We start from the raw sequence: 25,597 nt of genomic DNA on the forward strand, positions 1-25,597 counted from the left end.
CATCATTACTACCATATGATGTACCATCCATCCATCCTCCATCTCCATACCAACCTCACTATGCCAGAATGCCACCAATGCCTAGGCTACAATCCCAGTCTCCCCGGGTTGTGACAGAGAAACCTTTCCATCGTCTCCTCTCTGCTCTTTCTTTGCTCTCCACTTCAAGCTTGACTGATCATCATCATCATCAACAGCCCTTTTTTTCCATCATCACAAAACCTGTTAAGAAGATCCCTTCAAGCGTCAATCTCGAGATATCTCTTATTTATTCTCTGTTCTGGTATTGTCGAGAAAACGTCAGAAGATGTTTTTTTTTAAAAACAATATATAGGTCAAGCGGCTGATGTATTCAGGAACATCTCCAGGGGGGAAGAGAGACGTCACATGATCAATCTCGGAGGGGGGGCTAGTTATTTTATCAATGATTCTCAACGTTGTTTTTTTTTTTTTTTTTTTTTTTCTTTTTTTAAGTACCCCCAATTTGACATGCATTAGACCACGGACCCCGATTTAGATGAGTGTTTATTTTAACTGTGACAGTATACACATTTGTACACTGTGACTGTCAGAGTTACAGACCTGTAGGCTAAATAAGGGTCTTTGCAACCCCCCGATTGATCGGTCCTACCTTCCACCACCCCACAAAGGAAGCGCTCTCTCTCCTCCATCGTCGCTCTGGTCCAGAGAGCGAGGCGACGCGGCGCTGCTATCCGCTCTGTAGGCTCAGATCCTGGGGGAGATGTGATGCTTCATGCCGCCTCTCTCTCTCTCTCTGTCTCTGCTCTCGCTTTCTCTCTTCCGCGGCTCGTTTGGTGTGTGTGTGTGTGTGTGTGTGTGCGTGCGTGCGTGCGTTTCGAGGCTCGCACAGGCGCAGTCGCTCGCCGCCAGGAAAAGCCGGTGGCGTGGTGGTATCAGAGCAACGCGAGTCAAATAAACTATCCCAGATTGATCAGATTAAAGTGTGAAGGAAACACGTTACGAGTGAAATAAGTGTAGCCTATTCTCTGTGTGTGTTGTTTCAGACTTTCAGTGTTGTTGTTGTGTGAGTGGATGAATGTGAGAGAGCGTACTGAGAAGTACATGTGCGCCACTTGGTGGAATTGTTGGGCGTTGCAGCAGGTAGTACATCAGCTTTTCATATCCACAGGACAAATATGGTCAGACTGTCTGACTCAGACAATGTATCAGTAATAACTCTGTATAGAATCATTCTAGGAGGACTGGGCAATAGTATGGGGTTATTTTTAGGCCAAAACAAATTCGTATTCGTACTTTGCCTTTTTTTTACTCGTAAACATTTTTACCAAAAAAACTATACGTAAACAAATTAATTGGAAAAAAATATCCGTAAAAAAAAAAAAAGTATGAATGTTTTTGGGGAAGCTGCAGTGATTATAATGCCAAAACAAAAAAACAAGACAAAATACGAATATCTTCTTACTGATTTACGAGTTGTTTTGTTGGTTACTTCATCACGAATGCTTTCATCATCTCACGCACACGAATCTGTATCACGCACACGAATGCATGATGGAATGAGGAAACGGCCAATAATCACGTGATCGGCAGAGAGCCAATGGGGGTGCGGCCTTTCCACTAGCCAATCATAATTCTCCATTGTTGGCAGCGGTTGCCATGTCTGGTAAAAGTGAGTAATCTCTGCTTTCTGTTGTTTATGCTCCTCACATAATATGCCCTATATAAAACCTATATCCACACGATATTTGTTTTTAAACTATTTACTAAATTGACTAATCAATCATTTTTATACATTAAATAAAATAGAAATGCATATATTATTAATACACACGATAAAAGCACTGATAAAGGTCACTTACAGATGCTGCAAATCAAAACTAGACAATTAACCTTACCTCCGGCCCTGACCTTTTTACTGTAAATACAATATTTATTGTTTCTTATTTTTTTCTTATGATTGATGATACAATGTACACAATAGCCTAATGTATTTTATTATTCTGTCATTTAATGTACATAGCATCCATGAAATGTGAAATGGATGATTACAAAAACAGACCATTTGGCCAAAACAAACTAGTTACTATGATGAACAGTGTTTCATAACAGATTACAGTACAACTTTGACTGTACAACCTGGATTAATGAACATTTTGCTAATAAAGAATGCAATCAATTCCTAATGTAATTTATTTACTTACCAGCAGACCCTCTGATGTTATAACCAAGCTAAATAAGTGTTCATGTACAATGGTTATTTCACATTGATGTTAGCAGACAGTGATGACCAAGATCAACTTTAGGCTGGAAGGACAAAATGCTACAATAGTCAAATACAACTGCACAGAATTATATTTTATTAGACAGTGGCTCCACAGTGTGTGGCAACCAAGTTAATCAAACAGATTTTCCTGCTGAGTCCCCGTTTCAATGATGTGTTCAATTGCTGAATCTTATTTGTTAGTTTCTTTCTACATGAAAACTAATTATAATAGAACTTGCAGAATTAATTGTACAAAATTATCGATGTGATTGTTTAGAGATGTAAAGGATGTTTGGAGGAGGGTTTCAGTATTTCTAATGTAGGTGTTGTAACAGTAATACAGTGCCTGGAAAGGGCATTAGAACTGAAAATGGAAGGACCATAGGTTAAGTGTCTGTTCAGCTCTACAACGCTCTTCAACCTACTAAGGCTAGACTCATTGGCTAAGTTGACCTCAACAATGAAGATAGATGTCCCTACTGTGGTGTCAAATTTCAACATCTCAAAAGTGCATTCTGCTGTAATTATATTAGAAATGGGCAAATAAATAAGAATACAAATAAGCAAATAAATAAACATTGCACTGCCCTAAACTATTTTTAAACAGTAACAGAGCACACATGAAACACATTAACCACTGTGTGCTGGATTCCAGGTAGTGAAGACTGTACGAGGGAGAAGGACACTTTGAGCAGAACACTTGTCAACATAACACCTGTCCAGGCAGGGAGGAACATGAACCCAGTGGGAATTAGGAACTTTGGTAACGATGCCACCCCAGAGCAAGAATATCATACAAGGTTTCATAATTTTAGATTGTAATTAGGGAAAAGCAAAGATGGGAGAGTTAAATGTTTTCATTTAGTTCTATTGTTTTAGCGATTTTAAATACTTTATTTCAGTGCATGTGTGCAAGTGCCTAAATGTGTCCTTTTAGACACAATAAGCTGGCAATTTATTTTATTACAATTTACAGTGACACTACTAGCCCCCATAAGTAACATCTGCCCATGAAAGATTGTGGTGCCTCTTTTTGAATGGACTTATTGTATCTAAAAATACATATTTAGCCATTGTACACATGTCCCCAAGCACTGAAAGCAATGTAATCAAAATCGCTAAAATTATAGAAGAAAATTAACACATTTTAACACTCATCTTGTCTTTTCTCTAATTACAATCTAAATATGAAATCTTGTAAAGGTGTCCATTCAGTCAAGTTTGCGATTCTATGTGGTGATGTCAGACGGAGAGAGAGAAAAACAGAGAAACCATCACTCCTCGTGCTCATGGCGGAGGGCATTGTAGAAGCCATGGAAATCACTGGGCAACACCTGCTTCATTTCTTGCAGATGTTTGAAGTTCATCGCTTTAATGGTGCGGCGGCAAGTGTAGAGTGGGGACACTGTGATGTTGCTCTTCTTCCTCAGTGATGGGGACTCGTAGGGCTTCCAGGCGTCTTGAGTGGTCGATCTTGTACTCCATACTGCCATCAACGTTGTACCTAGGATGAATACAAGGACAGTGACAGGGGAGAAAAGTCAGGTTTTAATACTCATTAAATAATGTTTGTTTTGGTTTCCGCAGCTATGTCATTATTATGTATTCAAATACCTGATTGCTCGGAGGTCATGCACGGTGGGATCCCCAGTGACCTTTCCCGGGCGGATGGCTTTGCAGAGGTTCACCTGGCTGAAGTTTTTGAAGAAAGTGTGGTCTACATACTTCACTTGGTATGGCCTGGGATTGGTACGGGCTTCCCGGATGGCAACGACATACTCAGCTGGAACGCAGATGTCTCTGTTCCTCAGTCTTCTCTCAATCACACTGTGCACAGGATGTACTCATCATAAGAGGGATGTTCTTCGAGGAAGTGCACGATGCACAAAGCAAACTCGTTGGCAGAGAGACCAGCTTCACCCTCGTGCCATAAGTAATTTGATGCATCATGTGAAGTCATGTCATACATGGTAAAGTTATGGACACAGAGCTTGGTCTTGAAATAGAGGGATGAGGCCTGTAGCTTGGAGCAGAGCAGGAGCCCCTGAAGATCCATGCATGTCACCAAGGTCTTCTCACCTGCCTCGTCTTTGTCCTTCTGCTTCATGGCTTGTGCAGTGTCCTTTTTGTTGCAGTGCTCCTTCCATGTGGCAGCCTCAATGTTCCCAGCCTTGAACGCACAGCAGGTATCACACTGGTCTTTCTTCGGGTGAAAAAGAGAGTAATTCAAACATTAAACATTCTGGTGAACACTTGCCTTGACAGCGCCTGGATGCCATGGTCTGCACTGGAACGGATATACTCTGCATGGAGGTGATTGATGGACTTGAACACAGGCTCCAGGTACATCTTAGTAGCCTGATCTCAGACTCAGCTCACGCTTTAGTCTGAAACTGTGCTCTATTCTAAGCGATTTACAGGGAGGGACTTTTTTGCGAGCGTGCGCGAGTGATCGAGACGCACGGTGGACGCGATGCACGGTCGCGGACTGTGTGTGTGTGATTGTGTGTGTGTCTCTGTCTGTGCCAGTGACAGAACTGCGACCAGAAACATGTAATCAACATAAACAGCTTGGTGAACTCAGCGCGTGCGTGTGTGTGTGTGTGCCTTCCTCAGCCTGCCTGTGTGTAAACTTCGTTTGAATCGTTTCAACTGCTGCGCGGATTGGATATTCGTTAGACCCACCCACCACCCCCCGCGCTCATTGGAGCAGCCGAAAATAAAAAGTGATTCCTGTACTCAGCTCCAGACCAGAGAAAGAGTCCACTCTGAGAGTGGGCGGGGTCTCTGGTCTGGAAGCAGGCTAACATCTTAGAGGACGAGGACCGGCAGTAGTGCGAGGGAACTTTTGGAAGGTCCAGAAGGAAGGTCTTCAAGAAGTCAGACTCCTCTTTCCTTACCCTCACCCGCTTCTGCTTATCTTCCTCAGTAGGGCTTTTCCCTCTTCTTCCTACCCACTTCAAAAAAGACCACTGCTTCAAGCCTAGGGTTGACAGGAACATGCGTTGGCACACTCCGAGTCTCCTGCCATCTACGACAAGGTGACAGAAAATGGATGCCGACCTCCTGGATTTCTCTGCTCCTGTCCTCCGTCGCTTTACACTGCTCACCTCTACCAATGATGCAACATAAATCTTCCTCTCACGCCAGTCTAATTTCTCCCAGAAGTACTTGAAGATCTCTTCTCGCTTCGACTCTTCCACTTCTCTGCAGTGCAGTTTACTGGACCTGTGGCCGGCTGCAGACTGACATGACACACCCATTTTTCTTCCCTCCTTTAACACTGACTCTCTATTCTTCCTAGGCCAGATATGACTGGCCTATCATTCTACGCCTCTTCTGGATGTTGTTCTTCCAGCCCTCTGGATTTCTCCTCTTCCTACAGAGACCAGCATCAACACCTGAGGAGTCTTCTTCCACCTCAAGTCCTATATTGTGTCACAAAAAGAGAGAAGATTTGTCATTCAGACCATTAGTGTGCGAGTCTCTCTGTGTGTATCTGTGCAGCCCCTTGCGTGCACATCTGTGTGGGTATGTACATGTGTACTGTATGGATGTGTAGTTGAAAGAAAAGAGTTAAATAGCAAACATGCACCATGCAAGATACTACATTACACACATGTGCATCAATGTGTCCATATTAATAATGACAACAACACCTTCATTTCCAGATTCCGATTCACCAGGAGAATCACCATGTTGGTCACGTTCAGGTGTCCAGTTTCGATCAAGCGGATCTGGGAAAGAAAGAGGAACAAACAGAATGCACACGTTGACATAATTCAGTGTTGCTAGGACTTTGCATTCTTTGCTCTGGCTGACTTAAGCCTGGTTGTACACAAACCTTCTTCGTCCCCACTTGTGTCGTCATCCTCAACTCCTTCAGAATCTTCATCCTCCACATTTGAGTCCGGCTCAACTCTGTCTGCACCTAAAGAACAGAAAAGAAATATGAGATGTTCTCACATTAAGTGTGAGGCGCTTTCTGGTCATGTACAGTATGATTCTGAAGGAAAAAAAATGAAAATGCAACATTCAGCAGTCACTATTTGTGTTTATTACAGTGATTATTAATAATAATACCTTCATATCCAGATTCAGCAGCACCAGAAGAATCACCATGTTGGTCACGTTTAGATGTTAGGGTTAGTGGTCGAGTGGATCTGGGAAAGAAAGAAACAAAATGAATGCAATGTTAACACACCTGCAATTCAGTGTCAGGCTTTGCTCTGGCCAATAGCCTCGGTTCCCTGGCACTTGTTAGTTTTACACCAACCTTCTTCTTCCCCACTTAAGTAGTCATCCTCAATTCCTTCTTCGCCTCCCTCATTTGAGTGAGGTGCAACAACTTCTGCTGCAGAAAAAGAGAAGAGACTGAATGTCAAATAGAAAACATGCAGCATTGACAATAATGCAAAGTGTCACATGTGTGCGTCATGTTTTTGTATGAAAGACTCTATACAGCTATTAATATTACCTTCATATCCAGATTCAGCAGCACCAGGATTATCCAACTCTAATTTAAGGTTCCATGATGAATCAAGCTCATCTGGTAAAAACATAAGAGGAACACAATGTACAGTGAATGCAAAGTAGAAATTACATTGCCAAGATGTTGCATCCTTTGCCCTTAATCTGTTTTACCACAAACCTTACTTCTCTCTCAGTGGGTGTGTGTGCGTGTGACAAAGACAAACCTTCAATCTCCTCAATTGATGAGTCCTCCACAACTGCTTCTCCTGCTGCTTCTCCTGCTGAAAGGGGAAAAAGGTCACACGAATTAATGAAATGGCTACTTTTTAAGATTGTGATACTACAGCAGATACTGATTAACAATTTGTGTTAAGGTAATAATACTATGTTTGAAACTAGTACAGCAACAATTCAAAATGGGTACTTAGTGCATGTTTAGGGATTTGTAACTAGGACAGCAGGTACAATACAAAACCACACATAGGGTGTTTCTATGCACTATAATTCATAACACACCACACCACATACCTTCACTCCCAGATTGAATCAAAACAGCTGACCCAGCACTGGCAGCATCAACTTGGTCACAATCAAGTGCATCTTGGAAAGATACAGATTATCATTAGAACACTGAATACAGCAGCTAATTATTGTAATTCATGATTAAAACACTTTGATTTCCAAATTAATCACACAAGTTGCACCACAGCCAGAATCACTACACACATCATTAAACTGAGCTGACTTATTCCTATTTTTCTTTCTATTTGTATTTATCCCACAAACCTTCTTCGCTGCTTTCACTGCTCTCTAGTACAGTCTCTGCCTCGTCATGTCTGCCCCTGACATACTTGACGCTAACCAAAGCACACAGCTCCTCCATAGAATACATCATCCTGAAATGTTATACTGAAAATAAAAGGAGAATACAGGGTTAAAATCAAGGGTAACACAATGGTGTAAAGAAATTAAGTACATTTTCTTAAGTACTGTACTTGAGTACAATATTGAGGTATTTGTACTTGACTAGAGTATTATCAATTTCCAATACTTTTAATCCACTATATCTCAGATCCAAATATTTTACTTTTACTCCACTACAAGCTGAATTATTTCCAATTTCCAATACTTGTACTCCTCTATATCACAGATCAAAATGATTGTACTTTAATACACAACAAGCTGAGTGCCTTTGGAGTACTTTTACTCCAATGCAAGCTCACAGTGCGACACATTGTGAGCATGTAGATCTGCCATTTTCAAAATATTTGAAATGGGACATTCTGCATAGAGTACTTTTACTTTTGGCACTTTAAGTACATTTTGATGCCAACACTTTAGCCATTTTATCAAGTACATTTTGAATTCCAGACTTTTACTTGTAAAAGAGTATTTCTACATTACATTATTGATATTTGTACTTAAAGTAAAAACATTTGAGTACTTTTACCACACGTAATGGTACGTTTTTGTCCAGATGGAACCAAATGGACCCTTTATGGACCCGTTAAGGGTCCATTTGGTTCCATTGACACTCCATAGAAGTTGTTGTGCTGGCAGCTTAATGTAATGGTACGTTTGTGTCCAGATGGAACCAAATGGACCCTTTATGGACCCGTAATGATGTAGTAGCCTATTATAGACGGAGCTAAGATGCTAATGAGGCTAGCGTTAATATTAAACTTTCTTTACATCAAATAAAGACCCCGGACTAAACCCTAAAAGACACTACTGCTAAGCACATTTAACAAACGTTTTATTAGATAGATTGCTGTATTTTATGATAATAATAGCGACGTTATCTTACCTTTCTCTGTCTGTCGGCTCTGCTGTGAAGACTGTAGCATAGTTACATACGTTTCCCTTTTATAAATAAAAACCGATGACAACACTAACAAAAAAAATGAACGGTAAAAAGATGAAGCATCCAAATAAAACGTATTTTGACAAGTGATAATAGTAGAAAAAAGTGAAAAGAAAGCATTTTTATCTAACGGAGACGACAACAACACAACACTGTCTGTGGACGAACCGGAAGTACACAAAACGCCTCTGCGTGCCCGCCCCTCCCCCCTTCCCCCTTCCCCCCTTCTGCAATAGGTCCTGATTGAATACTATACTAAAAGTATTAAAAAGAAAAGTACAAGACAGCTACAGTTCAGTGATACAAGGTCAACTAAAAAGAGAAATAAAAAAGATTTTGGGGTGTTTTTTTACACTGGGGTAGCCTATCTATCAATTCCTACAACATTACATGACAGAATAATAAAATACATTAGGCTATTGTGCACATTGTATCATCAATCATAAGAAAAAAATCACACCCGTGTGAAGTGGAGCTGTGTGTGTGTGTGTGTGTGTGTGTGTGTGTGTGTGTGTGTGTGTGTGTGTGTGTGTGTGTGGATCATGTGTACCGATTTTTGTGACATTTGAAGAAAATATGTAGGAAAAGGAGCAAAAAGTGTGTTTTGGAGAAAATTCAAGATGGCGGAAAATCTATCATGGCGCAAATGGGCGTGGCCTATATGGGGAGATGCGTCATGACCCAAGGAATCCAGGGAAAAAATATTTTTAATTTTCCGACCTACGGTTCAAGAGTTACAGGCCAAAACGTAAAGTGGGGTGTTATGGCGCCACCATGCGGCCAAATGACACAATTATTTTTTATTTAATCCTTGAAATCATTATGAACCTCCTCTCCAAGTCTTGAAACTCTAGCCCCTATGGTTTGCGAGAGACAAATAATTGAATGTGAGTTTTTGCGATTCCCATTATAAGTCAATGGGGAAAATTAATTCACTAATAAATTAATATCAATTAAACTATTGAACCTTTTCTCTTAGTTACTAGCCCACGACTCCCGAGTAAGCCGGTCGATTTGACATATGGCGCGAGTGTGTGGTGGCAAAACTGTGGGACTAGTAGCGTGCCGAAGTTTAGGAAGTTCAGGCTACATACAGACACACAGACAGACACACAGACAGACACACAGACAGGCCCACACGGCCACGTATAGGGAGCCTGTGCTTCACACAGCTCCAAAAATAAGAAACAATAAATATTGTATTTACAGTAAAAAGGTCAGGGCCGGAGGTAAGGTTAATTGTCTAGTTTTGATTTGCAGCATCTGTAAGTGACCTTTATCAGTGCTTTTATCGTGTGTATTAATAATATATGCATTTCTATTTTATTTAATGTATAAAAATGATTGATTAGTCAATTTAGTCAATAGTTTAAAAACAAATATCGTGTGGATATAGGTTTTATATAGGGCATATTATGTGAGGAGCATAAACAACAGAAAGCAGAGATTACTCACTTTTACTAGACATGGCAACCGCTGCCAACAATGGAGAATTATGATTGGCTAGTGGAAAGGCCGCACCCCCATTGGCTCTCTGCCGATCACGTGATTATTGGCCGTTTCCTCATTCCATCATGCATTCGTGTGCGTGATACAGATTCGTGTGCGTGAGATGATGAAAGCATTCGTGATGAAGTAACCAACAAAACAACTCGTAAATCAGTAAGAAAATATTCGTATTTTGTCTTGTTTTTTTGTTTTGGCATTATAATCACTGCAGCTTTTTTTTTACGGATATTTTTTTCCAATTAATTTGTTTACGTATAGTTTTTTTTGGTAAAAATGTTTACGAGTAAAAAAAAAAGGCAAAGTACGAATACGAATTTGTTTTGGCCTAAAAATAACCCCATAGGCACTTTTGCCGTGGAGGAGAGTGTTTTCACCTAACCTATCTGGCCGTTTCACCGCCGTTGAAGAGCCATTTCACCTATGCTCAATTCTGCTGTCAGACTGTCCATGTTTGCCTCACCTGTCTGCTGTCGGTGACCATTACACTATCCTATGCACTCCATAGAAATCAAAGTAATACAGATTAGAGCTATTGGAATCAGGTGCCCCCCTCTCTCTCTCTCTCTCTCTCTCTCTCTCTCTCTGCCTAAAGCACGAAGTTATTTCTCTCTGATGCGTCCTCTCTTTGAGGCGCATGCAGCGCACAGACAGGGCAGCTCAGAGCGCCAGTGGCGTCAGTTCAGAAAAAGCTAAGGTATGGCAACATGACTGGTACCAGTCATGTTGCCATACCTTAGCAACAGGCACGATGAAAAGTACATTTTATTATGTCCCCCTGTAGCCAAGCAATGGCAGCTTGCCATACCCAATTGACGCCTCTGCAGAGCGCACGACCACTAAAGACAGAACAAATGCTGGGCTCGCAGTTTGATAAAAGCTAATGAATGCCGTTTTACCCACCTGTAGTCCTACTGTCCCTGTCAGTCACAGTTTATTTAGTGTCGGCGCTCCTTCGCTTAAGCCTATATCAATCCAAAATCCATTTTGCCTGGTTTTAACGAGGCAATGATGACACGCTCTGTCTGTGTGTCAGACAGACAGACAGACAGACAGACAGGTAGACAGACAGACAGACAGACAGACAGACAGACAGACAGACATAATTTGGCACAGAGCAGAGGAGAGCGCTGAGCGCGCACCACCAGAACCAGACACAGAAAGTTTATGCTTGCGGGGTTGATCTGCGCGCATCCCTCCAGAACAATTTTGCTGCATATCCTATCTATATTTTACAAACCAACTTCACCACAATGCATAGCAGCAGTAGGCCTATGATAATATTCAAAATCAAATGCTATGATGTAGGCCTATATCGGGACATCATGACTCATTATTATGACTTATTATTTGGACGCACCTGATTCCAAAGCTCTAATCTGTATGTCTACGCTCAATTCTGCTGTCAGACTGTCCATGTTTGCATATTATCCCTTTGTCATTTAAATATTATATTGATTGTGACAGGTGTAATGTTACCTGTCAAACGGTGACCATTACACACGGCTATGCATGCACTCCATAGTAATCACATCAATACAGATAGTTATTGGAATCAGGTGCGTCCAAATAATTAATTAATTGATACATAACCTAATAAGCGGATTGAAAGACCGGCAAAAAAGGGAGTCACAGAGTTTTTGGATTGATTGTAGGCTTAAGCGAAGGAGCGCCGACACAAAATAAACAGTGACTGACGGGGGCTGTAGGTGGGTAAAACGGCATTCATTAGCTTTTATCAAACTAGTACTACAATACAAGCCCAGCATTTGTTCTGTCTCTGCTGCGTGAGTGGTGCGCTCTTCAGAGGCGTCAATTGGGTATGGCAAGCTATGGCAGCTGCCATAGGCCTACCTTGGCTACAGGGGACATAATGAAATGTACTTTTCATCGTGCTTGTTGCTAAGGTATGGCCCAGTCTGTGCTCTCTGCATGCGCCTCAGAGAGGACGCATCGGAGAGAAATAACATCATGCTTTAGGAGGACCGGACTGTGGACTTTTTGCCCTGTGCAAAGCCCTAAAGGATTCCAATAGTTCTAACTTCTAATCTGTATTAATGTGATTTCTATGGAGTGGCATTGCATAGGATAGCCGTCACCGTTGTTTGACAGGTAACACCACTGGCAAGCAAACATGGACAGTCTGAGGGTAGGCAAAATGGCTCTTCAACAGCAGTGAATTGACCAGACAGGCCTGGTGAAAAGTCTCTCCTCCACGGTGAAAAGGCCACGCGAAAAGACCAAATGCATGTAGGCGAATATGTTATAGGCGAAAGTGCTGGTGACCTTCAACAGGGGTCCCCTAGGGGGGTCCTCACAGTTACTACAGGGGGTCCTCCAAATCTTTGTGTGTGATAGCTTTTTTCCCCTCCTTTTCTATATTAGCCACTTGAACCCTAGCGTCCATATTCTGAGCTCACAACGCCTCGCAGTTGTGAGCTTGTAGATCGTCTATTTTTGGCAAAGAGGTTTTGTGTAGATAGGGAAAAGAGCAGACTAAGTACAGAGTGATAAGTCAAGTTTATTTAGTATTGATGGTTCAAGTGGTTAAATATCTGGAAACACAAATGTACATGAACCCAAAATACACTGATTGTGCTGTCAAACAATGAAACTATATGGTATCTTTGGGGTGATGGGGTCCTACTCGTAGACAATATGTGATGTAAACCCAACCAGTATAGGTGGAAAATGGGGCAAGAGTAACTTGGCACTGGCCTTTTCAGGGAAGGGGATATTTATGCAATTTCTTGGTGCAGAATCGTTATTGCAGTAAAAGTAAAACCTGTGACAATCCATTTAATGAAGGAGACATCTTAATCATGTAAAAAACAAAGAAAAAAATGTCACATTTTGTTCTACCCCATAGGCTATGTCCAAAACTTTCTCTACAGGCTTCAAATTCAAAACATAGCTAAAGTGGCAGATCTACAAGCTCGAAGTGTTTTGAGCCTTTGTGTGACACTGTAGTACGATCGATAGCACAGGAACAACCCTCAAAAAGAGCCCTCGTCTTTTAGAAAACCCTATGAGGTTTCCAACCGACATAGACAATATAGTACTTTGTCCCTCATGTGTCTATGCAAGGACCACTTTTGTTTTCCATCTACACCAAATCTCTTTTGCAGAATGAATAAATAAATCTACAAGCTGTTATACATGTTGTTTACATCAATGTTTGCCACAGGGGCACTAGGGTCCATATGGCTTAAAACCTTGCTCCTCAGTGGTATATGTAAATGGTTGTGTGACTTGGCATGTAAGGATGAACTTGAGAGATGATTAAGAAATGAAAGTCATTTTAATGTCAAAACATTCCTGAACAGTAATTAATTACAGAGCTATGAACATTGTGATAATGCATCACAGGGTCTGTAACGATAACATTCCCGGATTACAGAATAGCGTCAAAAATACCATCTTCACACTGAAAGGCACTGACTTTGGATCACAGTTAACTAATGCTGAAAAAAAAAGAATAATACACAAGATTGTGTATTTAATAACTTTATAGCCCAACACAACTTCCTTCTGAAAGAAAACTCTCACCCGATTAGCAGCTATAAGAGATTTTCATCAAAGAAATAAAACAAGTAGATTATTTTACAAGCCTGTGAAACACGGGTAAAATGTGACTTAAAGAAGGACAATTATTCTATTACACAAAAACTAAAACTGTTGTGCTCCCAAATTACCACCAGGTGGAGCAAAGGCATGACATTATTCCCTGACAATATGAACACCATGAAGTGGCAATAATTGGGATAGTTATCCATTCAAATATGCAGCAATTGGTGCTGTTGGCAAAACCTGGGCACAACTCCTTTCTTTTCACTCATTCACACTGTAACTCAGTGAACATGTACAAATGTGAATGTACAGGTATTAAAGATATTTCTGAAACTGTACAGAATCTCACCTACTATGTACAATTATGTAAAAACAAAATATATAAAGGAAAATTACACATTGGGGTTCTCTTTTGTATCTTGAACATGTCAACCAACAGAACCGTATTTGGGACAATTACTGTATAAAAAGGAAGTCAATTATAGGTGTACTTGACATTTTAAAAAAAGAAATAAAGAGAACATTTGTCTATCAATTACACCCCCCACGCCCGCATCAAGCCTATTTTATTTGTATTTATTTTTTAATCTGGGTCTAATTGGGTTTCCTATCGTATCTCCTACTGCCCGATGACCCGATCATCAAATTATTGGCTCAGGAATGTGACAAAAACAAAAACATCTCCGTGAAATCAAGGCTTTATGGCGGCCTCCTGTACTGCCTTCTGCCGTCTCGTCTGGTCTTTGCAGTGACCCAAGTTTGACCTACTGTAAGTATAATCATAATATATAGCTTGCTGCTTACCAGAAAATGGGAATTCAAAGATGTTTTAAAGATAACATAAATTCTATTTTTGTGTACGGAAATGACAAACTAAAAATAAGATCAACAAGGAAAATAGTTTGGCTCCTACACCACGCACGCACCACGTGTTTATCGCTCCTGTGAAATAAAAATGTTGTTGTAGGAGGTCTAACTTTCTTCAACTCTTCAACATATCTTCACGGTACCAGTACACTCATGAAACGCTGGGTAAAGACAACTGGTGGCCTTGACTCTGACTCTGCGCAGCAGAGTTGCTTTGTGGTCATAGATACCATAGAAAGCAACACTTTGGCCCAAACCGTGTAAGTAAACTCCTACTCTATTGGTGAGGGGGCTGTCGATCGTAACGGTTCTATCGTTGTGTGAGAATTTGAAGCCTGAACTGGAACAGTCCAAGCTCCAGGACCTGGCGTTTTTTCCAAATTCACTCTCGACTTTGCGTCGTTTGATGTCGTCACGTGCAACGGCTATTTGAACGGAGCCAAGACAATTCCACTCCACCTCCCAGTAATAGGATCCCCGTGGGCGAGGCTTAGTGCACATCACCTGGCTTGGGTAGTAGGAGAACTTCTTGTGCTTGTCCACTTTTGGCCGGTAGAAGTCTGGGAAAAGAGATGGACGGCAATTAATCCATTCAGAACGGGTATACATTATTGTGTATCATTATTTTGTGCTTTAACTATTGAAAAATGGCAGATATACACCGCGCTGCGAGCTTGTAGATCTGCTATTTTAGAAAAATCGTGAAAATTAGAATTTTGACCCGATTCTATAAGTGTCTTTTGAATCCTTCTAAGATTTTTTGAAAAACCCATGTTTCTATGTCAGCAATCTGGCCAGCCATCGTTAAAGAAAAGGTCCTTTTCACTCAGTTAGTCTGTTCTTGAGAGACTACTATGTCAGTGATTCTCAAACCTTTTCATTTGAAGGACCCCCAAAATGATATTTATTTGGCCACGGACCCGCATCTCAAAATATCTAGTTCCAGGGACCACCCAGAAGCAAAATTTAAGTTACAAACGTTCGCTTTGAAAATACATATATTCAAAGATTTGCACACATTTTCACGACTTTTTCCAAAAATAGCAGATCTACAAGCTCGCAGCGCGGCACTCGGTGCCGCGCTGTGAGCTTGTATATCTGCTATTTTTCAACAGTTAAAGCAGTCAATACGTCTATGCCTAAATGGATTAATCCAGTCACAGCTAGCAGCATTATACTAGCACTTAGGGCTTTCACAATTATTACATAGTCGCCTAATCGCAATTATTTGACATAATTGCGTATATTTTTCATAATCGTCATAATCGTTTCCATGTTGAAAAATGTTCATATATTTTTTTTAAATTGTGAGAATAGCAGATCTACAAGCTCACAACATGTCGCATTGCGACGCGCTGTGAGCTTGTAGATCGGCTATTTCAACTATCAATGTTATTTTTAGATAATATAGAAATAAGTTGTCAAATATGTTAGTAATTTCTTTGTATATTTAGGTTATGTCTCATATCTGCCATGTGCAACTTCAAAGCCTAAAAGCCGAACTGAAATGTAATTATCAACGACAAAAACACAATTCAATCGTTCATCGCAATTATTTGAGTGACAATTAATCGTCATGTAAAATGTCATATCGTGACTGCCCTATAATCCAGTCACAGCTAGCAGCATTATACCAGCACTAAATATACAGTAGGTCGTACAGTAAGAGCAGGGGTGGGCAACGTTGATGATGGAGAGGGCCACTATATTTTCACACTCACTCTAGAGGGCCACAATGCATACAGGTAAAAATAGCCGATCTCCAAGCTCAAAACGTGTCTCGCTGCGACGCGTTTTGAGCTTGTAGATCGGCTATTTTTGCTATTTTTTTATTGGAATCCTGAAAAGTAAAAATTTAATTTAATTTCAAATGTATATGTCCAAAAATATATGTTCTTCTGTAACTTTATGAACTTAAATACAAATGCATTGGACATAAAAAAAAAAGACTAGTACATTCATTCATACATTCATTAGGCTACTAATATAGACTGAAGTAATTAAAGCGGGTCATGTTTGCATGTTTGAAATTATAACAGCTGAAATCAATTATATATCAGTATTCCGATATTAAACTGCGGGCCGCATTGAGTGAAGGTGGGGGCATGTGGCCCCCGGGCCTCCAGTTGCCCATGTATGAGTAAGAGGTTTTACTCACGTTTCATCATGTCCCTTCTGGTTGTGTCCTCAATAATCACCTGTTCCACTGTGAAAAGGCATGGCGGCAAAATAAATGAATACATATAAACATACACTCTTACAGTAAGCAAGGTAAACACGTGACACACACACGCACACGCACACGCACACACACACACACACACACACACACACACACACACACACACACACACACACACACACACTTACCATGACTTGTTATGTTGTTAAAGTCCTTCTGGAGGCAGTCTGACACATGGTATTTTAGGTCGGAGAGTAATTCCTCTACACCCCCAAAGTAAGTGTGAGAACCAATGTTCATGTGCACAGCTTCAGAAGAGGGAGATGACAGATTCTATAAATGGAAAGGGGTGGGGGAGGAGAATGGCAATCAGCTTGTTTTGTCATTATTTGCCAGGGATACTCATTATTTAATCAGGGTTCCCACACATTTTTACCAATTAATTTCCCAAACTTTTCACTATATAACAATAATTCAACTCAATAACAGGTCGCTTACTCCAATGCGCAATGCCAAAGACAGGTAGTGTATGCAAGTGGTTCTCAACCTTTTCAGGCCATGAACCCCGAAATAATCATGTTTTAACTGGGGACCCAGCACCCTGACGAGCACTAAGAGTTGAGGAATTTTGTATAACACGGTTCTATTGTGAAAATAGCAGATCTACATGCTTCGCGTTGAGCATGTAGATCTGCTATTTTCACAATTTCTGCCTCTAATATTTGACAATTTGGCCCATGTTTAATTTGTCATTTCAGAGGTATTAACAAAATCAATAACCAAAGACAATGCATAGCTATTTTTTCCAGGACCTTCAAGGACCCTTGATAAATTCCAAAACTTTTCCAGTACTGGAAAATTATTTTTCTAATTTCAAAATATTTCCAGGAATTTCATGACCGTGGGGACCCTGTTTAATGTTTGGCTTTTCATTTTTGAAATAGAGGCTGAAACACAGCCAAAAGGGCAGGCACGACTGAGGCCGTCTAGGCTGGGTGCTGGACTACCTGTAGCCAAGGTATGGCAGCTGCCATAGCTTGCCATACCCAGTTGACGCCTCTGTGGCAGCATTACCTGTAGGAAATGAATAGGATCCCCGGTGTGAAACAGTTGGTCCAGCTCCTCGTCGTCCTCCTTCAGGGTTTCTATCATATCCTCCAGCCTTCCCTCCAGCTGATCCGCTTCACTCAGATTGGCTTGCTCTCGAGCTTTGATCAAGTCCTTCAACGCTGCCCACTTGGTTTCTAGTAAGGTGATCAACTCCCTGAAGGTCTTGTCAGTGGCCTCCAGTGATGCCTTTACAGACTCCTGGTTAGAAACATACACTGTATTATTTAGGTCATACTGTACATGCCAGGGCAACTGGCAGACCGGAGGCCACGTGCGGCCACAACCTTCGCTAACTCGGCCCGCAAAGATAATATATTAATAATACTGATATATCATTATGTTATTGTCTATTAAGTTCATAGAGTTAACTAAATGCATTTGAAAAAAAAGTACTGTAATTAAAAAATAGCGAAAATTATTAAAATATCTACAAGCTCAAAACATGTCTCACAGCAATGCGTTTTGAGCTTGTAGATTGGCTATTTTTGCTACTTTTGTGACAAAATATAAAATAAAATAATTTATGTAAAAATTAAATACAGAGATAAAATGAGATATGCGGTTTCTGCTATGTATATACAATGTGGCCCTCTGGAGTGAGTGGAAATATATATTGAAATCTAGTGGCCCTGCCGCCCTCTCCATTATTAAAATTGCCCACCCCTGATTTAGGTGGTTCACAAACATGAATTTAAATGTGTTCTGTCCAAATACAAAATGCCCAATATCATTGCCAATGGTAATTTTTCTGCATAGTGAGCCAAACTTAGTTTTTAGTCCCTCAAGTGCATTCTGCTGTATAAGCTACTTTTGTACAAGCTAACAGTCTACAATCACCTGGTCCATATAGCCGGTCCATGTACATTGTCAGTAGTCCTGAATTAATAATTTAATCACATGCCAAAGCATTGACCTGTTCTCATTTCTTTCTCAGTTTTATATCGTAAGCCTACAACTGGTACTGGTACATAGAATGACTTATTCTGTACTCACTTTAAAAGGTGTCAGGGCCCCTCTTAACTGTTCCAGTTCGTTCTCTCGCTGTTTGATCTGTTTCTTGAAACGTGTACTTAATTCACTCTGTGGACAAGAGGAATATACTGTAACGTTACAATGTCTACTGTAGGTTCCCACAAATTTTTAGAATGAATTTCCAAAACTTTTCCAGAATATTTAACCCAATTTCCAGGACTATATAACAATCATTCAGCGCAATAACAAGTCTCTTACTCCTATGTGCAATGCCCAAAGACAGACAGTGTAGCAAAAAATAAAGCATGCATGCTGCGAACGGACTGTGGTGTGCATGCGGATCGTGCACGATGGAAACGCACGCACCCATGTCAAAAGGTAAGAAAATTGTGGCAGGGAATCCTCGATTTATGGTGGCAGTAAATTAGTTAACAAAATCAATACCAAAACTACAAATTCCAGGACTTTCCAGGACCCTTGATCAATTCCCAAACTTTTTCCAGTACTGGAAACATATTTTTCTTATTTCAAAATATTTCCAGGAATTTCATGACAGCGGGAACCCAATATCTATACATAATTTGAGAGCATTGCAATATCTTTCATATGCATATATACAGTATATGTGTGTGTAAGTGTCACAGTACTTCTGAGTGCCCATTGACTTAGTAGTGCAGTGGAAGCTGGATAAACAATGCATACGGGCTCAAGGCATAAAAGGCAAAAATAAGCGAGAGTTCCATACGGCAAAAAAGCTGCTTTATCTAAAAAAACTCTTGGATCGCAGAGATTCGCTTTTTTTTCATGGCAATATAGCCCTGAAATGGTCGGCTCCGGAAAGCATTAGCATTCTGCATGCATGCTAAAACAAGATTTGAGGTAAACAACCAGTGTTGTGAAGTCACGCCTAATGGACAGTGGTTTCCTTCAAAATAAAAGCACAGTGAATGGGGGAAAATCCAGGCAAACTACCGTTGGGAGACTCGGGACATTAAAAAATAAAAGCATTCAAAGTGTTAAGTTTACCAAGCTTTTTCCTTGATTCATAAACTAGACGTCCAGAACCACAAAAATACAGCTGTATGCCTTTACCCGTTTCTCATTCTTGGCTGCAGCTGCCGTGATGATGTTGTGGCCCTTGTGGTCATCGATGATGCACAGCGGACAGACGCACACCTGGTCGGTCCGACACCACACCTCCAGTGGCTTGTTGTGCTTGGAGCAGATCATGTCCTCCAGTTGAGCCACCGCTTCCACCACCTTGTGCAGGGACGTGCAGAGAATATTAGAGAGGCAGGGGCTGAAATTTCTAAAAGGGCCTTTTGGCGAAAGTATCGAAAATAGCAGACCTACAAGCTCACAACGCGCCACAGCGCGGCGCGTTGTGAGCTTGGAGGTCGGCTATTTTCAGTGCTTGCATACCACACTGAACTAAGCATCATCAAGTCAATACTGGAGACGTGGCTTAACGGCATGGATTACGACACAGAGAGGGCAATTCTTTCGAAATAAGCTGCTACATTCAAGTTCAGGAGAGTTTGGACAAAGCAATTCTCTTGAATGCTAGCTTCAGGTATGGCATGGAAAGAGGGCAGTCATGGTCGGGAGAGGGCACTTTTTACAGGCGGCTAAAAGGGCAGGGGCTCAAGCCCCCTTTGATGTCTATGTGTGCACGTGCCTAACCTTGTGTCTTTTAGCCGAGTGGAGCTCCTCGTGTCTGTTGAAATGAGCCTCGCAGTAGGACGCCAGGCAGTCCAGACACGACTTTTCGGCCTTGCGTTTCCTCCCGAAGCAGGCCGTGCACTCCACCTCCTCGGGAGGGACACGCTCGACAGGTGGAGTCTCCTCGCCTGTACCCAAAGGGGATAACGGTAAACATACATATACTTACTTAAGCACTGTAATTCAGTGACATTTGTAGGTACTTTTTATTCTCCATTTGAATAGAAGTATAAAACGTTATACTTCTATTCCACCACTACATCTCACAGGCTAATATTGTACTTTTACTCTGCAAAAATGTGAAAACTTTAGTTACTAGTCGTTTGGCAGATTTAAAGGGATAGACCACCCATTTTCAATATTGAACTATGTTATTAATATACCTTAGAGGAGTTGTGTGGAAATAGAAAAAAAAGTTCCCCCCCTTCTGTGTTGCCTAGAACTGGAGGATTGATTTTGGGGTTTGTATTGTAAATTACAACTTGATGACATCACACATTGTAATTTACAATACAAACTCCAAAATCAATCCTCCAGTTCTAGGCAACACAGAAGAGGGGGAACTTTTTTCTATTTCCACACAACTCCTCTAAGGCCCAAATATAGAAATACTTGAAATAAAAAATTGAAAAAAATCAGATGGTGTTGTAGGAGTCCTAATAAGAGGAAAATGTAATGTTTTTTTTCAAAAAAATGTTTTTGTAAGGTTTTATAGCCATAAATCATAAATCATAAATCATGCTCTAATTTACATATGGGGGATATTTTTCACAATAATAACATATGTACATGTTCTAGACATTCTAATGATCACCAAAAAAAATAGTAAAGGCATTTTACTTATGTTTTTGTGAGGAATAGCTTCCATGAAAAAGTGAGATGTTGTTCGTCAAAACTCTGGAATGTCAGCGGGTGTGGCGGGTGTGAATGTAAGCCCCTGTGGGGGGTATTTATATGCAAATATTGTGGCCAATGGCATTGTAATACTAAACAATAGAATCCAATGGTGATGTTTAGGTGGTAGGGGGAGCTAAAATAAAATGATTTAAACCTTTTTTTGGATAAAATACAAACGTTGTAATATTACAACCGTGGGCCTTAGAGGGTTAATGACATAGTTCAAAATTGAAAATGGGTGGTCTTCCCCTTTAAATTACTATTAGGAACTACAAAACATTCAACATACAATTAAGACCTATTTTATACCTTAGCAAATTTTTTTAATCTTTTGCTGCATGATGAGATACTTTTACTTTCCGCACTTTAATTACATTCTGATGCCAACATTGTTGTACTTTCAATCAAGTAAAGTTTTGAATACAGGACTTTTACTGGAGTATTTCAGTATAGATAGAGCACTGTTTCCCAAACACTGGGTCGGGATCCATTTGTGGGACTCAGATATATAAATTATGGGTCCATTCATTTTTGGTTTCCTACATTTTGTTTTTAAATTATTATTATCATTTCAAAACATCATTTGAGCAGAGAATCTCCACGGCACTAAAGTGATGCGTGTTACTTGTGTACTCACCCAGTAATTCACTAGTTTGCAAATCCCGCCCCATTCTGCCCTGTTACTAGGCTGGGACATTAACCCTGGGCAGATTGTTTTTATAGTGGCAGTGAATGGGATTTTTTATTTTTTCATAGCCTCATTACAGCTATATAAAGTACCAAAGGAAAAACATCTAGGTGATATTAATAAAAAGGGAAGACAAAGGTACAGTAGTTACATTGCAAAACAGGGGGTTTCCCCGAAAATATATGTTTTAATTTGTTTAACCCTCTAAGGCCCACGGTTGTAATATTACAACGTTTGTATTTTATCCAAAAAAAGGTTTAAATCATTTTATTTTAGCTCCCCCTACCACCTAAACACCACCATTGGATTCTATTGTTTAGTATTACAATGCCATTGGCCACAATATTTGCATATAAATACCCCCCACAGGGGCTGACATTCACACCCGCCACACCCGCTGAAATTCCAGAGTTTTGACGAACATCTCACTTTTTCATGGAAGCTATACCTCACAAAAACATAAGTAAAATGCCTGTACTATTTTTTTTGGTGATCATTAGAATGTCTAGAACATGTACATATGTTATTATTGTGAAAAATATCCCCCATATGTAAATTAGAGCATGATTTATGATTTATGATTTATGGCTATAAAATCTTACAAAAACGTTTTTTTGAAAAAAACATTACATTTTCCTCTTAATAGGACTCCTACAACACCATCTGATTTTTTTCAATTTTTTATTTCAAGTATTTCTTAATGCGGGCCTTAGAGGGTTAATCCCAGTGGGACAGAATCACTATTGCAGATTCTTTTATAGTGGAAGTGGATGGGATTTTTTTTTCCTTCATAGCCTCATTACAGCTATATAAAGTACCAAAAAAAACACATCTACGTGATATTAATAAAAAGGGAAGAAAAAGGTACAGTAATTACATAGCAAAACAGTAATTTTCCCCTGAAAATATATGTTTTAATTAGTTTAATCCTCTGGATCAGAGAGAGAATAGAAATCGCGCATTGCATCTTGGGTAGGAAGAGGAGAACTATAATCTGTTCTCCTCCAACATCTCCTCACATAATAGGCTGGCTTTTCGTAATTCTGCCCATTTAAAATATATGTACCCAAACGTAACAAGTTAGACCATTGATAAGGTCCATGTGAACTAGTCTGTTGAAGCTTATTCATTACAATGATCGCAAACGCTATGGTCGCGAGCGGCCTGGCCGTGCTCCGCAGTGTGGACAGCCGGTGAAAGACGGCTCCCACTTTCTCCGACTGCAGAACTCCACCCCCGCTTGCAAAAAGTGAATGTATTTTTCTGGTTGGCCAGTCGGGGAGTCTCATGGACCAATCAGAAGGCTGACAAACGGTGAATTAATTCTTGGAGACAGATACGGTCCTCTAGTTTCATATCCATTTGAAAGTTTTGGCTGAAAACCTATATTTTATCAAATATAGATAAATGTTGCTGACAGAATGTCGTCCGTGTGGAAAGCTCGTAGGAAAATTTAGATATTTGACTAAACACACGTTTAATGCCAGAACTTTCAAAGGGATATGAAACTAGAAGACAATATCTGTCGCAAAGTCTGAGGAATTAATTATTGGGTGAGTACAAAAGTAGCGCAATAATGCCGCAGGATATTCTCTGCTCAACGCAGCGCAATGGGAGGGATCTATGGCTGTGTATTGGGAAAATGACACAGTGTTATTTGTAAGATCACATACATTCTAGGGCTAGGTCCCAGCAAAACGTCTGATTCCAGTTTTGGGTCACAAGCCAAAAGGTTTGGGAACCACAGGAATAAAGGGTATGCGTATGCATAAAGCGATTGGCAAATGGAGTGGCAAAGTGAGTTTAACATGGTTTAATGTCATTTATTGCAATCAGATAGGATATTCTGTTTGCCAATCAGTAGGCGTTCCCGCATAACTTCCGGGTATGAATATATCTATTATTGCCACTTTTCTTCTCAAGTAAATAATCTGAATAATAGCCTACTTCCACCACTGCCTGTAGCACGGAGTTTCTCCACCATCTCAGCCAGCAAGGGGTTTCTGCACAGCACAGGCCTCGGAGCGAAGGTCATCCTGCACTGAGGACACCTGCACAGGGGCGTCACAAGGGGGGGAGTGGGACTGAGTTACTAGGGCCCAAGGTGGAGGGGGGCCCTAATTATTTTATAAGCTAAAGGCTTTTGAAAAATAGCAGATATACAAGCTCACAGCGCGGCACCGAGTGCCGCGCTGCGAGCTTGTAGATCTGCTATTTTTGAAAAGTCATGAAAATGTGTGCAAATCTTTGAATAGGCCTATGTGTATTTTTTCAAGCGAACATTTGTAACTCAAATTTTACTTCTGGGGGGGTCCCTGGAACTAAATATTTTGAGATGGAGGTCTGTGGCCAAATAAATATAATTTTGGGGGTCCTTCAAATGAAAAATGTTGAGCACCACAGACATAGAAACATAGGTTTTTCAAAAAACGAAAGAAGGATTTAGAATAGACTTTTCACGATTTTTCTAATAGTTAAAGCACAAAATAATGCGTAATGCATTCCCAGTCTAAATGGGTTAACCCCCATTCATGAGGGGGCCCGCAGTGAATCCTTGTACCCAGGGCCCAGAATGTGGTGCGACGCCCCTGTACCTGCATTCCACGCTGTCCTGCAGGTCCCAGCAGGCTGTGATGCAGCCCAGACAGTAGTTGTGTCCACACGGAAGAGCCACGGGGTCCTTCAGCAGACGCAGACAGATGGCACAGGTGAAGCGGTCCTCAGACACGGAGATGTTGGTCTCCTTGTCCTCCTCTGCCATCGCTGCTGTCTTGACGACCTTCTTCTTCTTCCTGGGGGCCATTGCTGCTATTTAATGTGGTTCTGAGTACTAGTAGCTACTATTAGTAGGGCGACTGATACTAGCACTGATGCCACGCGTGATAGTGGAATGACACACACCTGTTGCAAACTTCAAAGACGAGGGAAAAAACAATGCACAAACTGCACATAAACCAGACCCAGAACCGCCCAGAACACACTGACATAAACATCCTGGTCTACAATATCCTTCCTGTTTAGGTCATTTCAAAATAAAGCCAAAGGCTTCACAATAAAAGAGCACTGGTAAAACGAACTAGAATACAATTATTTCAAGGAAAACAATGTAATGGTATCATTTGAGGCATAATAAAACATTTATATGACCTATGGTAAGATGTAAAGTACCCAAGTAGAGTGACAATGTATTAAACTTGGTGAAAGTCCACAGTAGCCTATTTTATTTTAGAAAGTCCACTGGATTGGCTTGTTTAGTGTGACAATAGTATTCTCTTCTGGACAGGAGGTGCATCTGTTGGGATTTTCGTAACACTTTTTATGCAGGCAGTGCTCAAGTGGTTCGTAATCGTTACACTACAATACTAATACAGCACTAACAATGTTTTTGTTGGCGCTGTAATAGGCCAATGTGAGAAGGGTGCCATGTCTTATTCTGCCTTTAACGGCAATGTGACACTGCATGCATGATTTGAGGCATTTTGTTCCAAAAATGAGTTTGGC

At 40.6% G+C, this 25,597-nt stretch overlaps 4 protein-coding genes across 4 annotated transcripts in view; all 4 read right to left on the minus strand.

Moving 5' to 3' along the window:
* LOC308297821 (protein O-GlcNAcase) overlaps positions 1 to 671 on the minus strand; it is a gene marked incomplete at both ends in the record, with an annotated part of 61,875 nt that extends 61,204 nt beyond the window's left edge. The window contains one exon of the mRNA XM_080741388.1: positions 632 to 671. Within this exon, the coding sequence (XP_080597514.1) occupies positions 632 to 671 (40 nt within the window). The remainder of the gene's footprint in view (positions 1 to 631) is intronic.
* A 4,278-nt stretch (positions 672 to 4,949) lies between these two features.
* LOC308298305 (uncharacterized protein) lies at positions 4,950 to 6,570 on the minus strand. The gene is made up of 5 exons (XM_080741880.1): positions 6,522 to 6,570; positions 6,329 to 6,408; positions 6,090 to 6,176; positions 5,905 to 5,982; positions 4,950 to 5,673 (listed from the first exon to the last, which is right to left on the minus strand). Exons 2-5 carry the CDS (start codon positions 6,365 to 6,367, stop codon positions 5,569 to 5,571), a joined length of 309 nt encoding a protein of 102 aa, XP_080598006.1. The 5' UTR covers positions 6,368 to 6,408; positions 6,522 to 6,570; the 3' UTR covers positions 4,950 to 5,568.
* LOC308297822 (uncharacterized protein) lies at positions 6,463 to 7,655 on the minus strand (the record flags this gene model as incomplete). Its single annotated transcript, XM_080741389.1, has 5 exons — positions 7,505 to 7,655; positions 7,247 to 7,318; positions 6,943 to 6,996; positions 6,723 to 6,794; positions 6,463 to 6,599 (listed from the first exon to the last, which is right to left on the minus strand). The coding sequence occupies exons 1-5, from the start codon at positions 7,611 to 7,613 to the stop codon at positions 6,463 to 6,465; spliced, it is 444 nt and encodes a 147-aa protein (XP_080597515.1). The 5' UTR covers positions 7,614 to 7,655.
* Positions 7,656 to 13,419: 5,764 nt separating this feature from the next.
* On the minus strand, positions 13,420 to 25,048 carry LOC308297716 (E3 ubiquitin-protein ligase TRIM47-like). The gene is made up of 9 exons (XM_080741271.1): positions 24,691 to 25,048; positions 24,044 to 24,147; positions 20,473 to 20,639; positions 19,882 to 20,049; positions 18,811 to 18,897; positions 17,782 to 18,015; positions 16,896 to 17,040; positions 16,684 to 16,731; positions 13,420 to 15,085 (listed from the first exon to the last, which is right to left on the minus strand). The coding sequence occupies exons 1-9, from the start codon at positions 24,897 to 24,899 to the stop codon at positions 14,649 to 14,651; spliced, it is 1,599 nt and encodes a 532-aa protein (XP_080597397.1). The 5' UTR covers positions 24,900 to 25,048; the 3' UTR covers positions 13,420 to 14,648.
* Positions 25,049 to 25,597: the final 549 nt, after the last annotated feature.

Source organism: Nannobrachium achirus, assembly GCF_963921795.1.
Source record: "Nannobrachium achirus genome assembly, chromosome: 14".
Taxonomy (NCBI): Eukaryota; Metazoa; Chordata; class Actinopteri; order Myctophiformes; family Myctophidae; genus Nannobrachium; species Nannobrachium achirus.

Bases quoted from the DNA above. Each gene is read 5' to 3' on its own strand.
- LOC308297716 (XM_080741271.1), bottom strand. From the start codon at position 24,899: ATGGCCCCCAGGAAGAAGAAGAAGGTCGTCAAGACAGCAGCGATGGCA. The intron at 20,640-24,043 runs GTAGGCTATTAT...CTTTGGGTACAG, and splicing joins TGCTACAGGCAGTGGTGGAA to GCGAGGAGACTCCACCTGTC. The intron at 18,016-18,810 runs GTGAGTACAGAA...GTTTCTAACCAG, and splicing joins GGGCCCTGACACCTTTTAAA to GAGTCTGTAAAGGCATCACT.
- LOC308298305 (XM_080741880.1), bottom strand. From the start codon at position 6,367: ATGGTGATTCTTCTGGTGCTGCTGAATCTGGATATGAAG. The intron at 6,177-6,328 runs GTATTATTATTA...TCTGTTCTTTAG, and splicing joins TGCTGAATCTGGATATGAAG to GTGCAGACAGAGTTGAGCCG. The intron at 5,983-6,089 runs GTTTGTGTACAA...TTTCTTTCCCAG, and splicing joins CACAAGTGGGGACGAAGAAG to ATCCGCTTGATCGAAACTGG.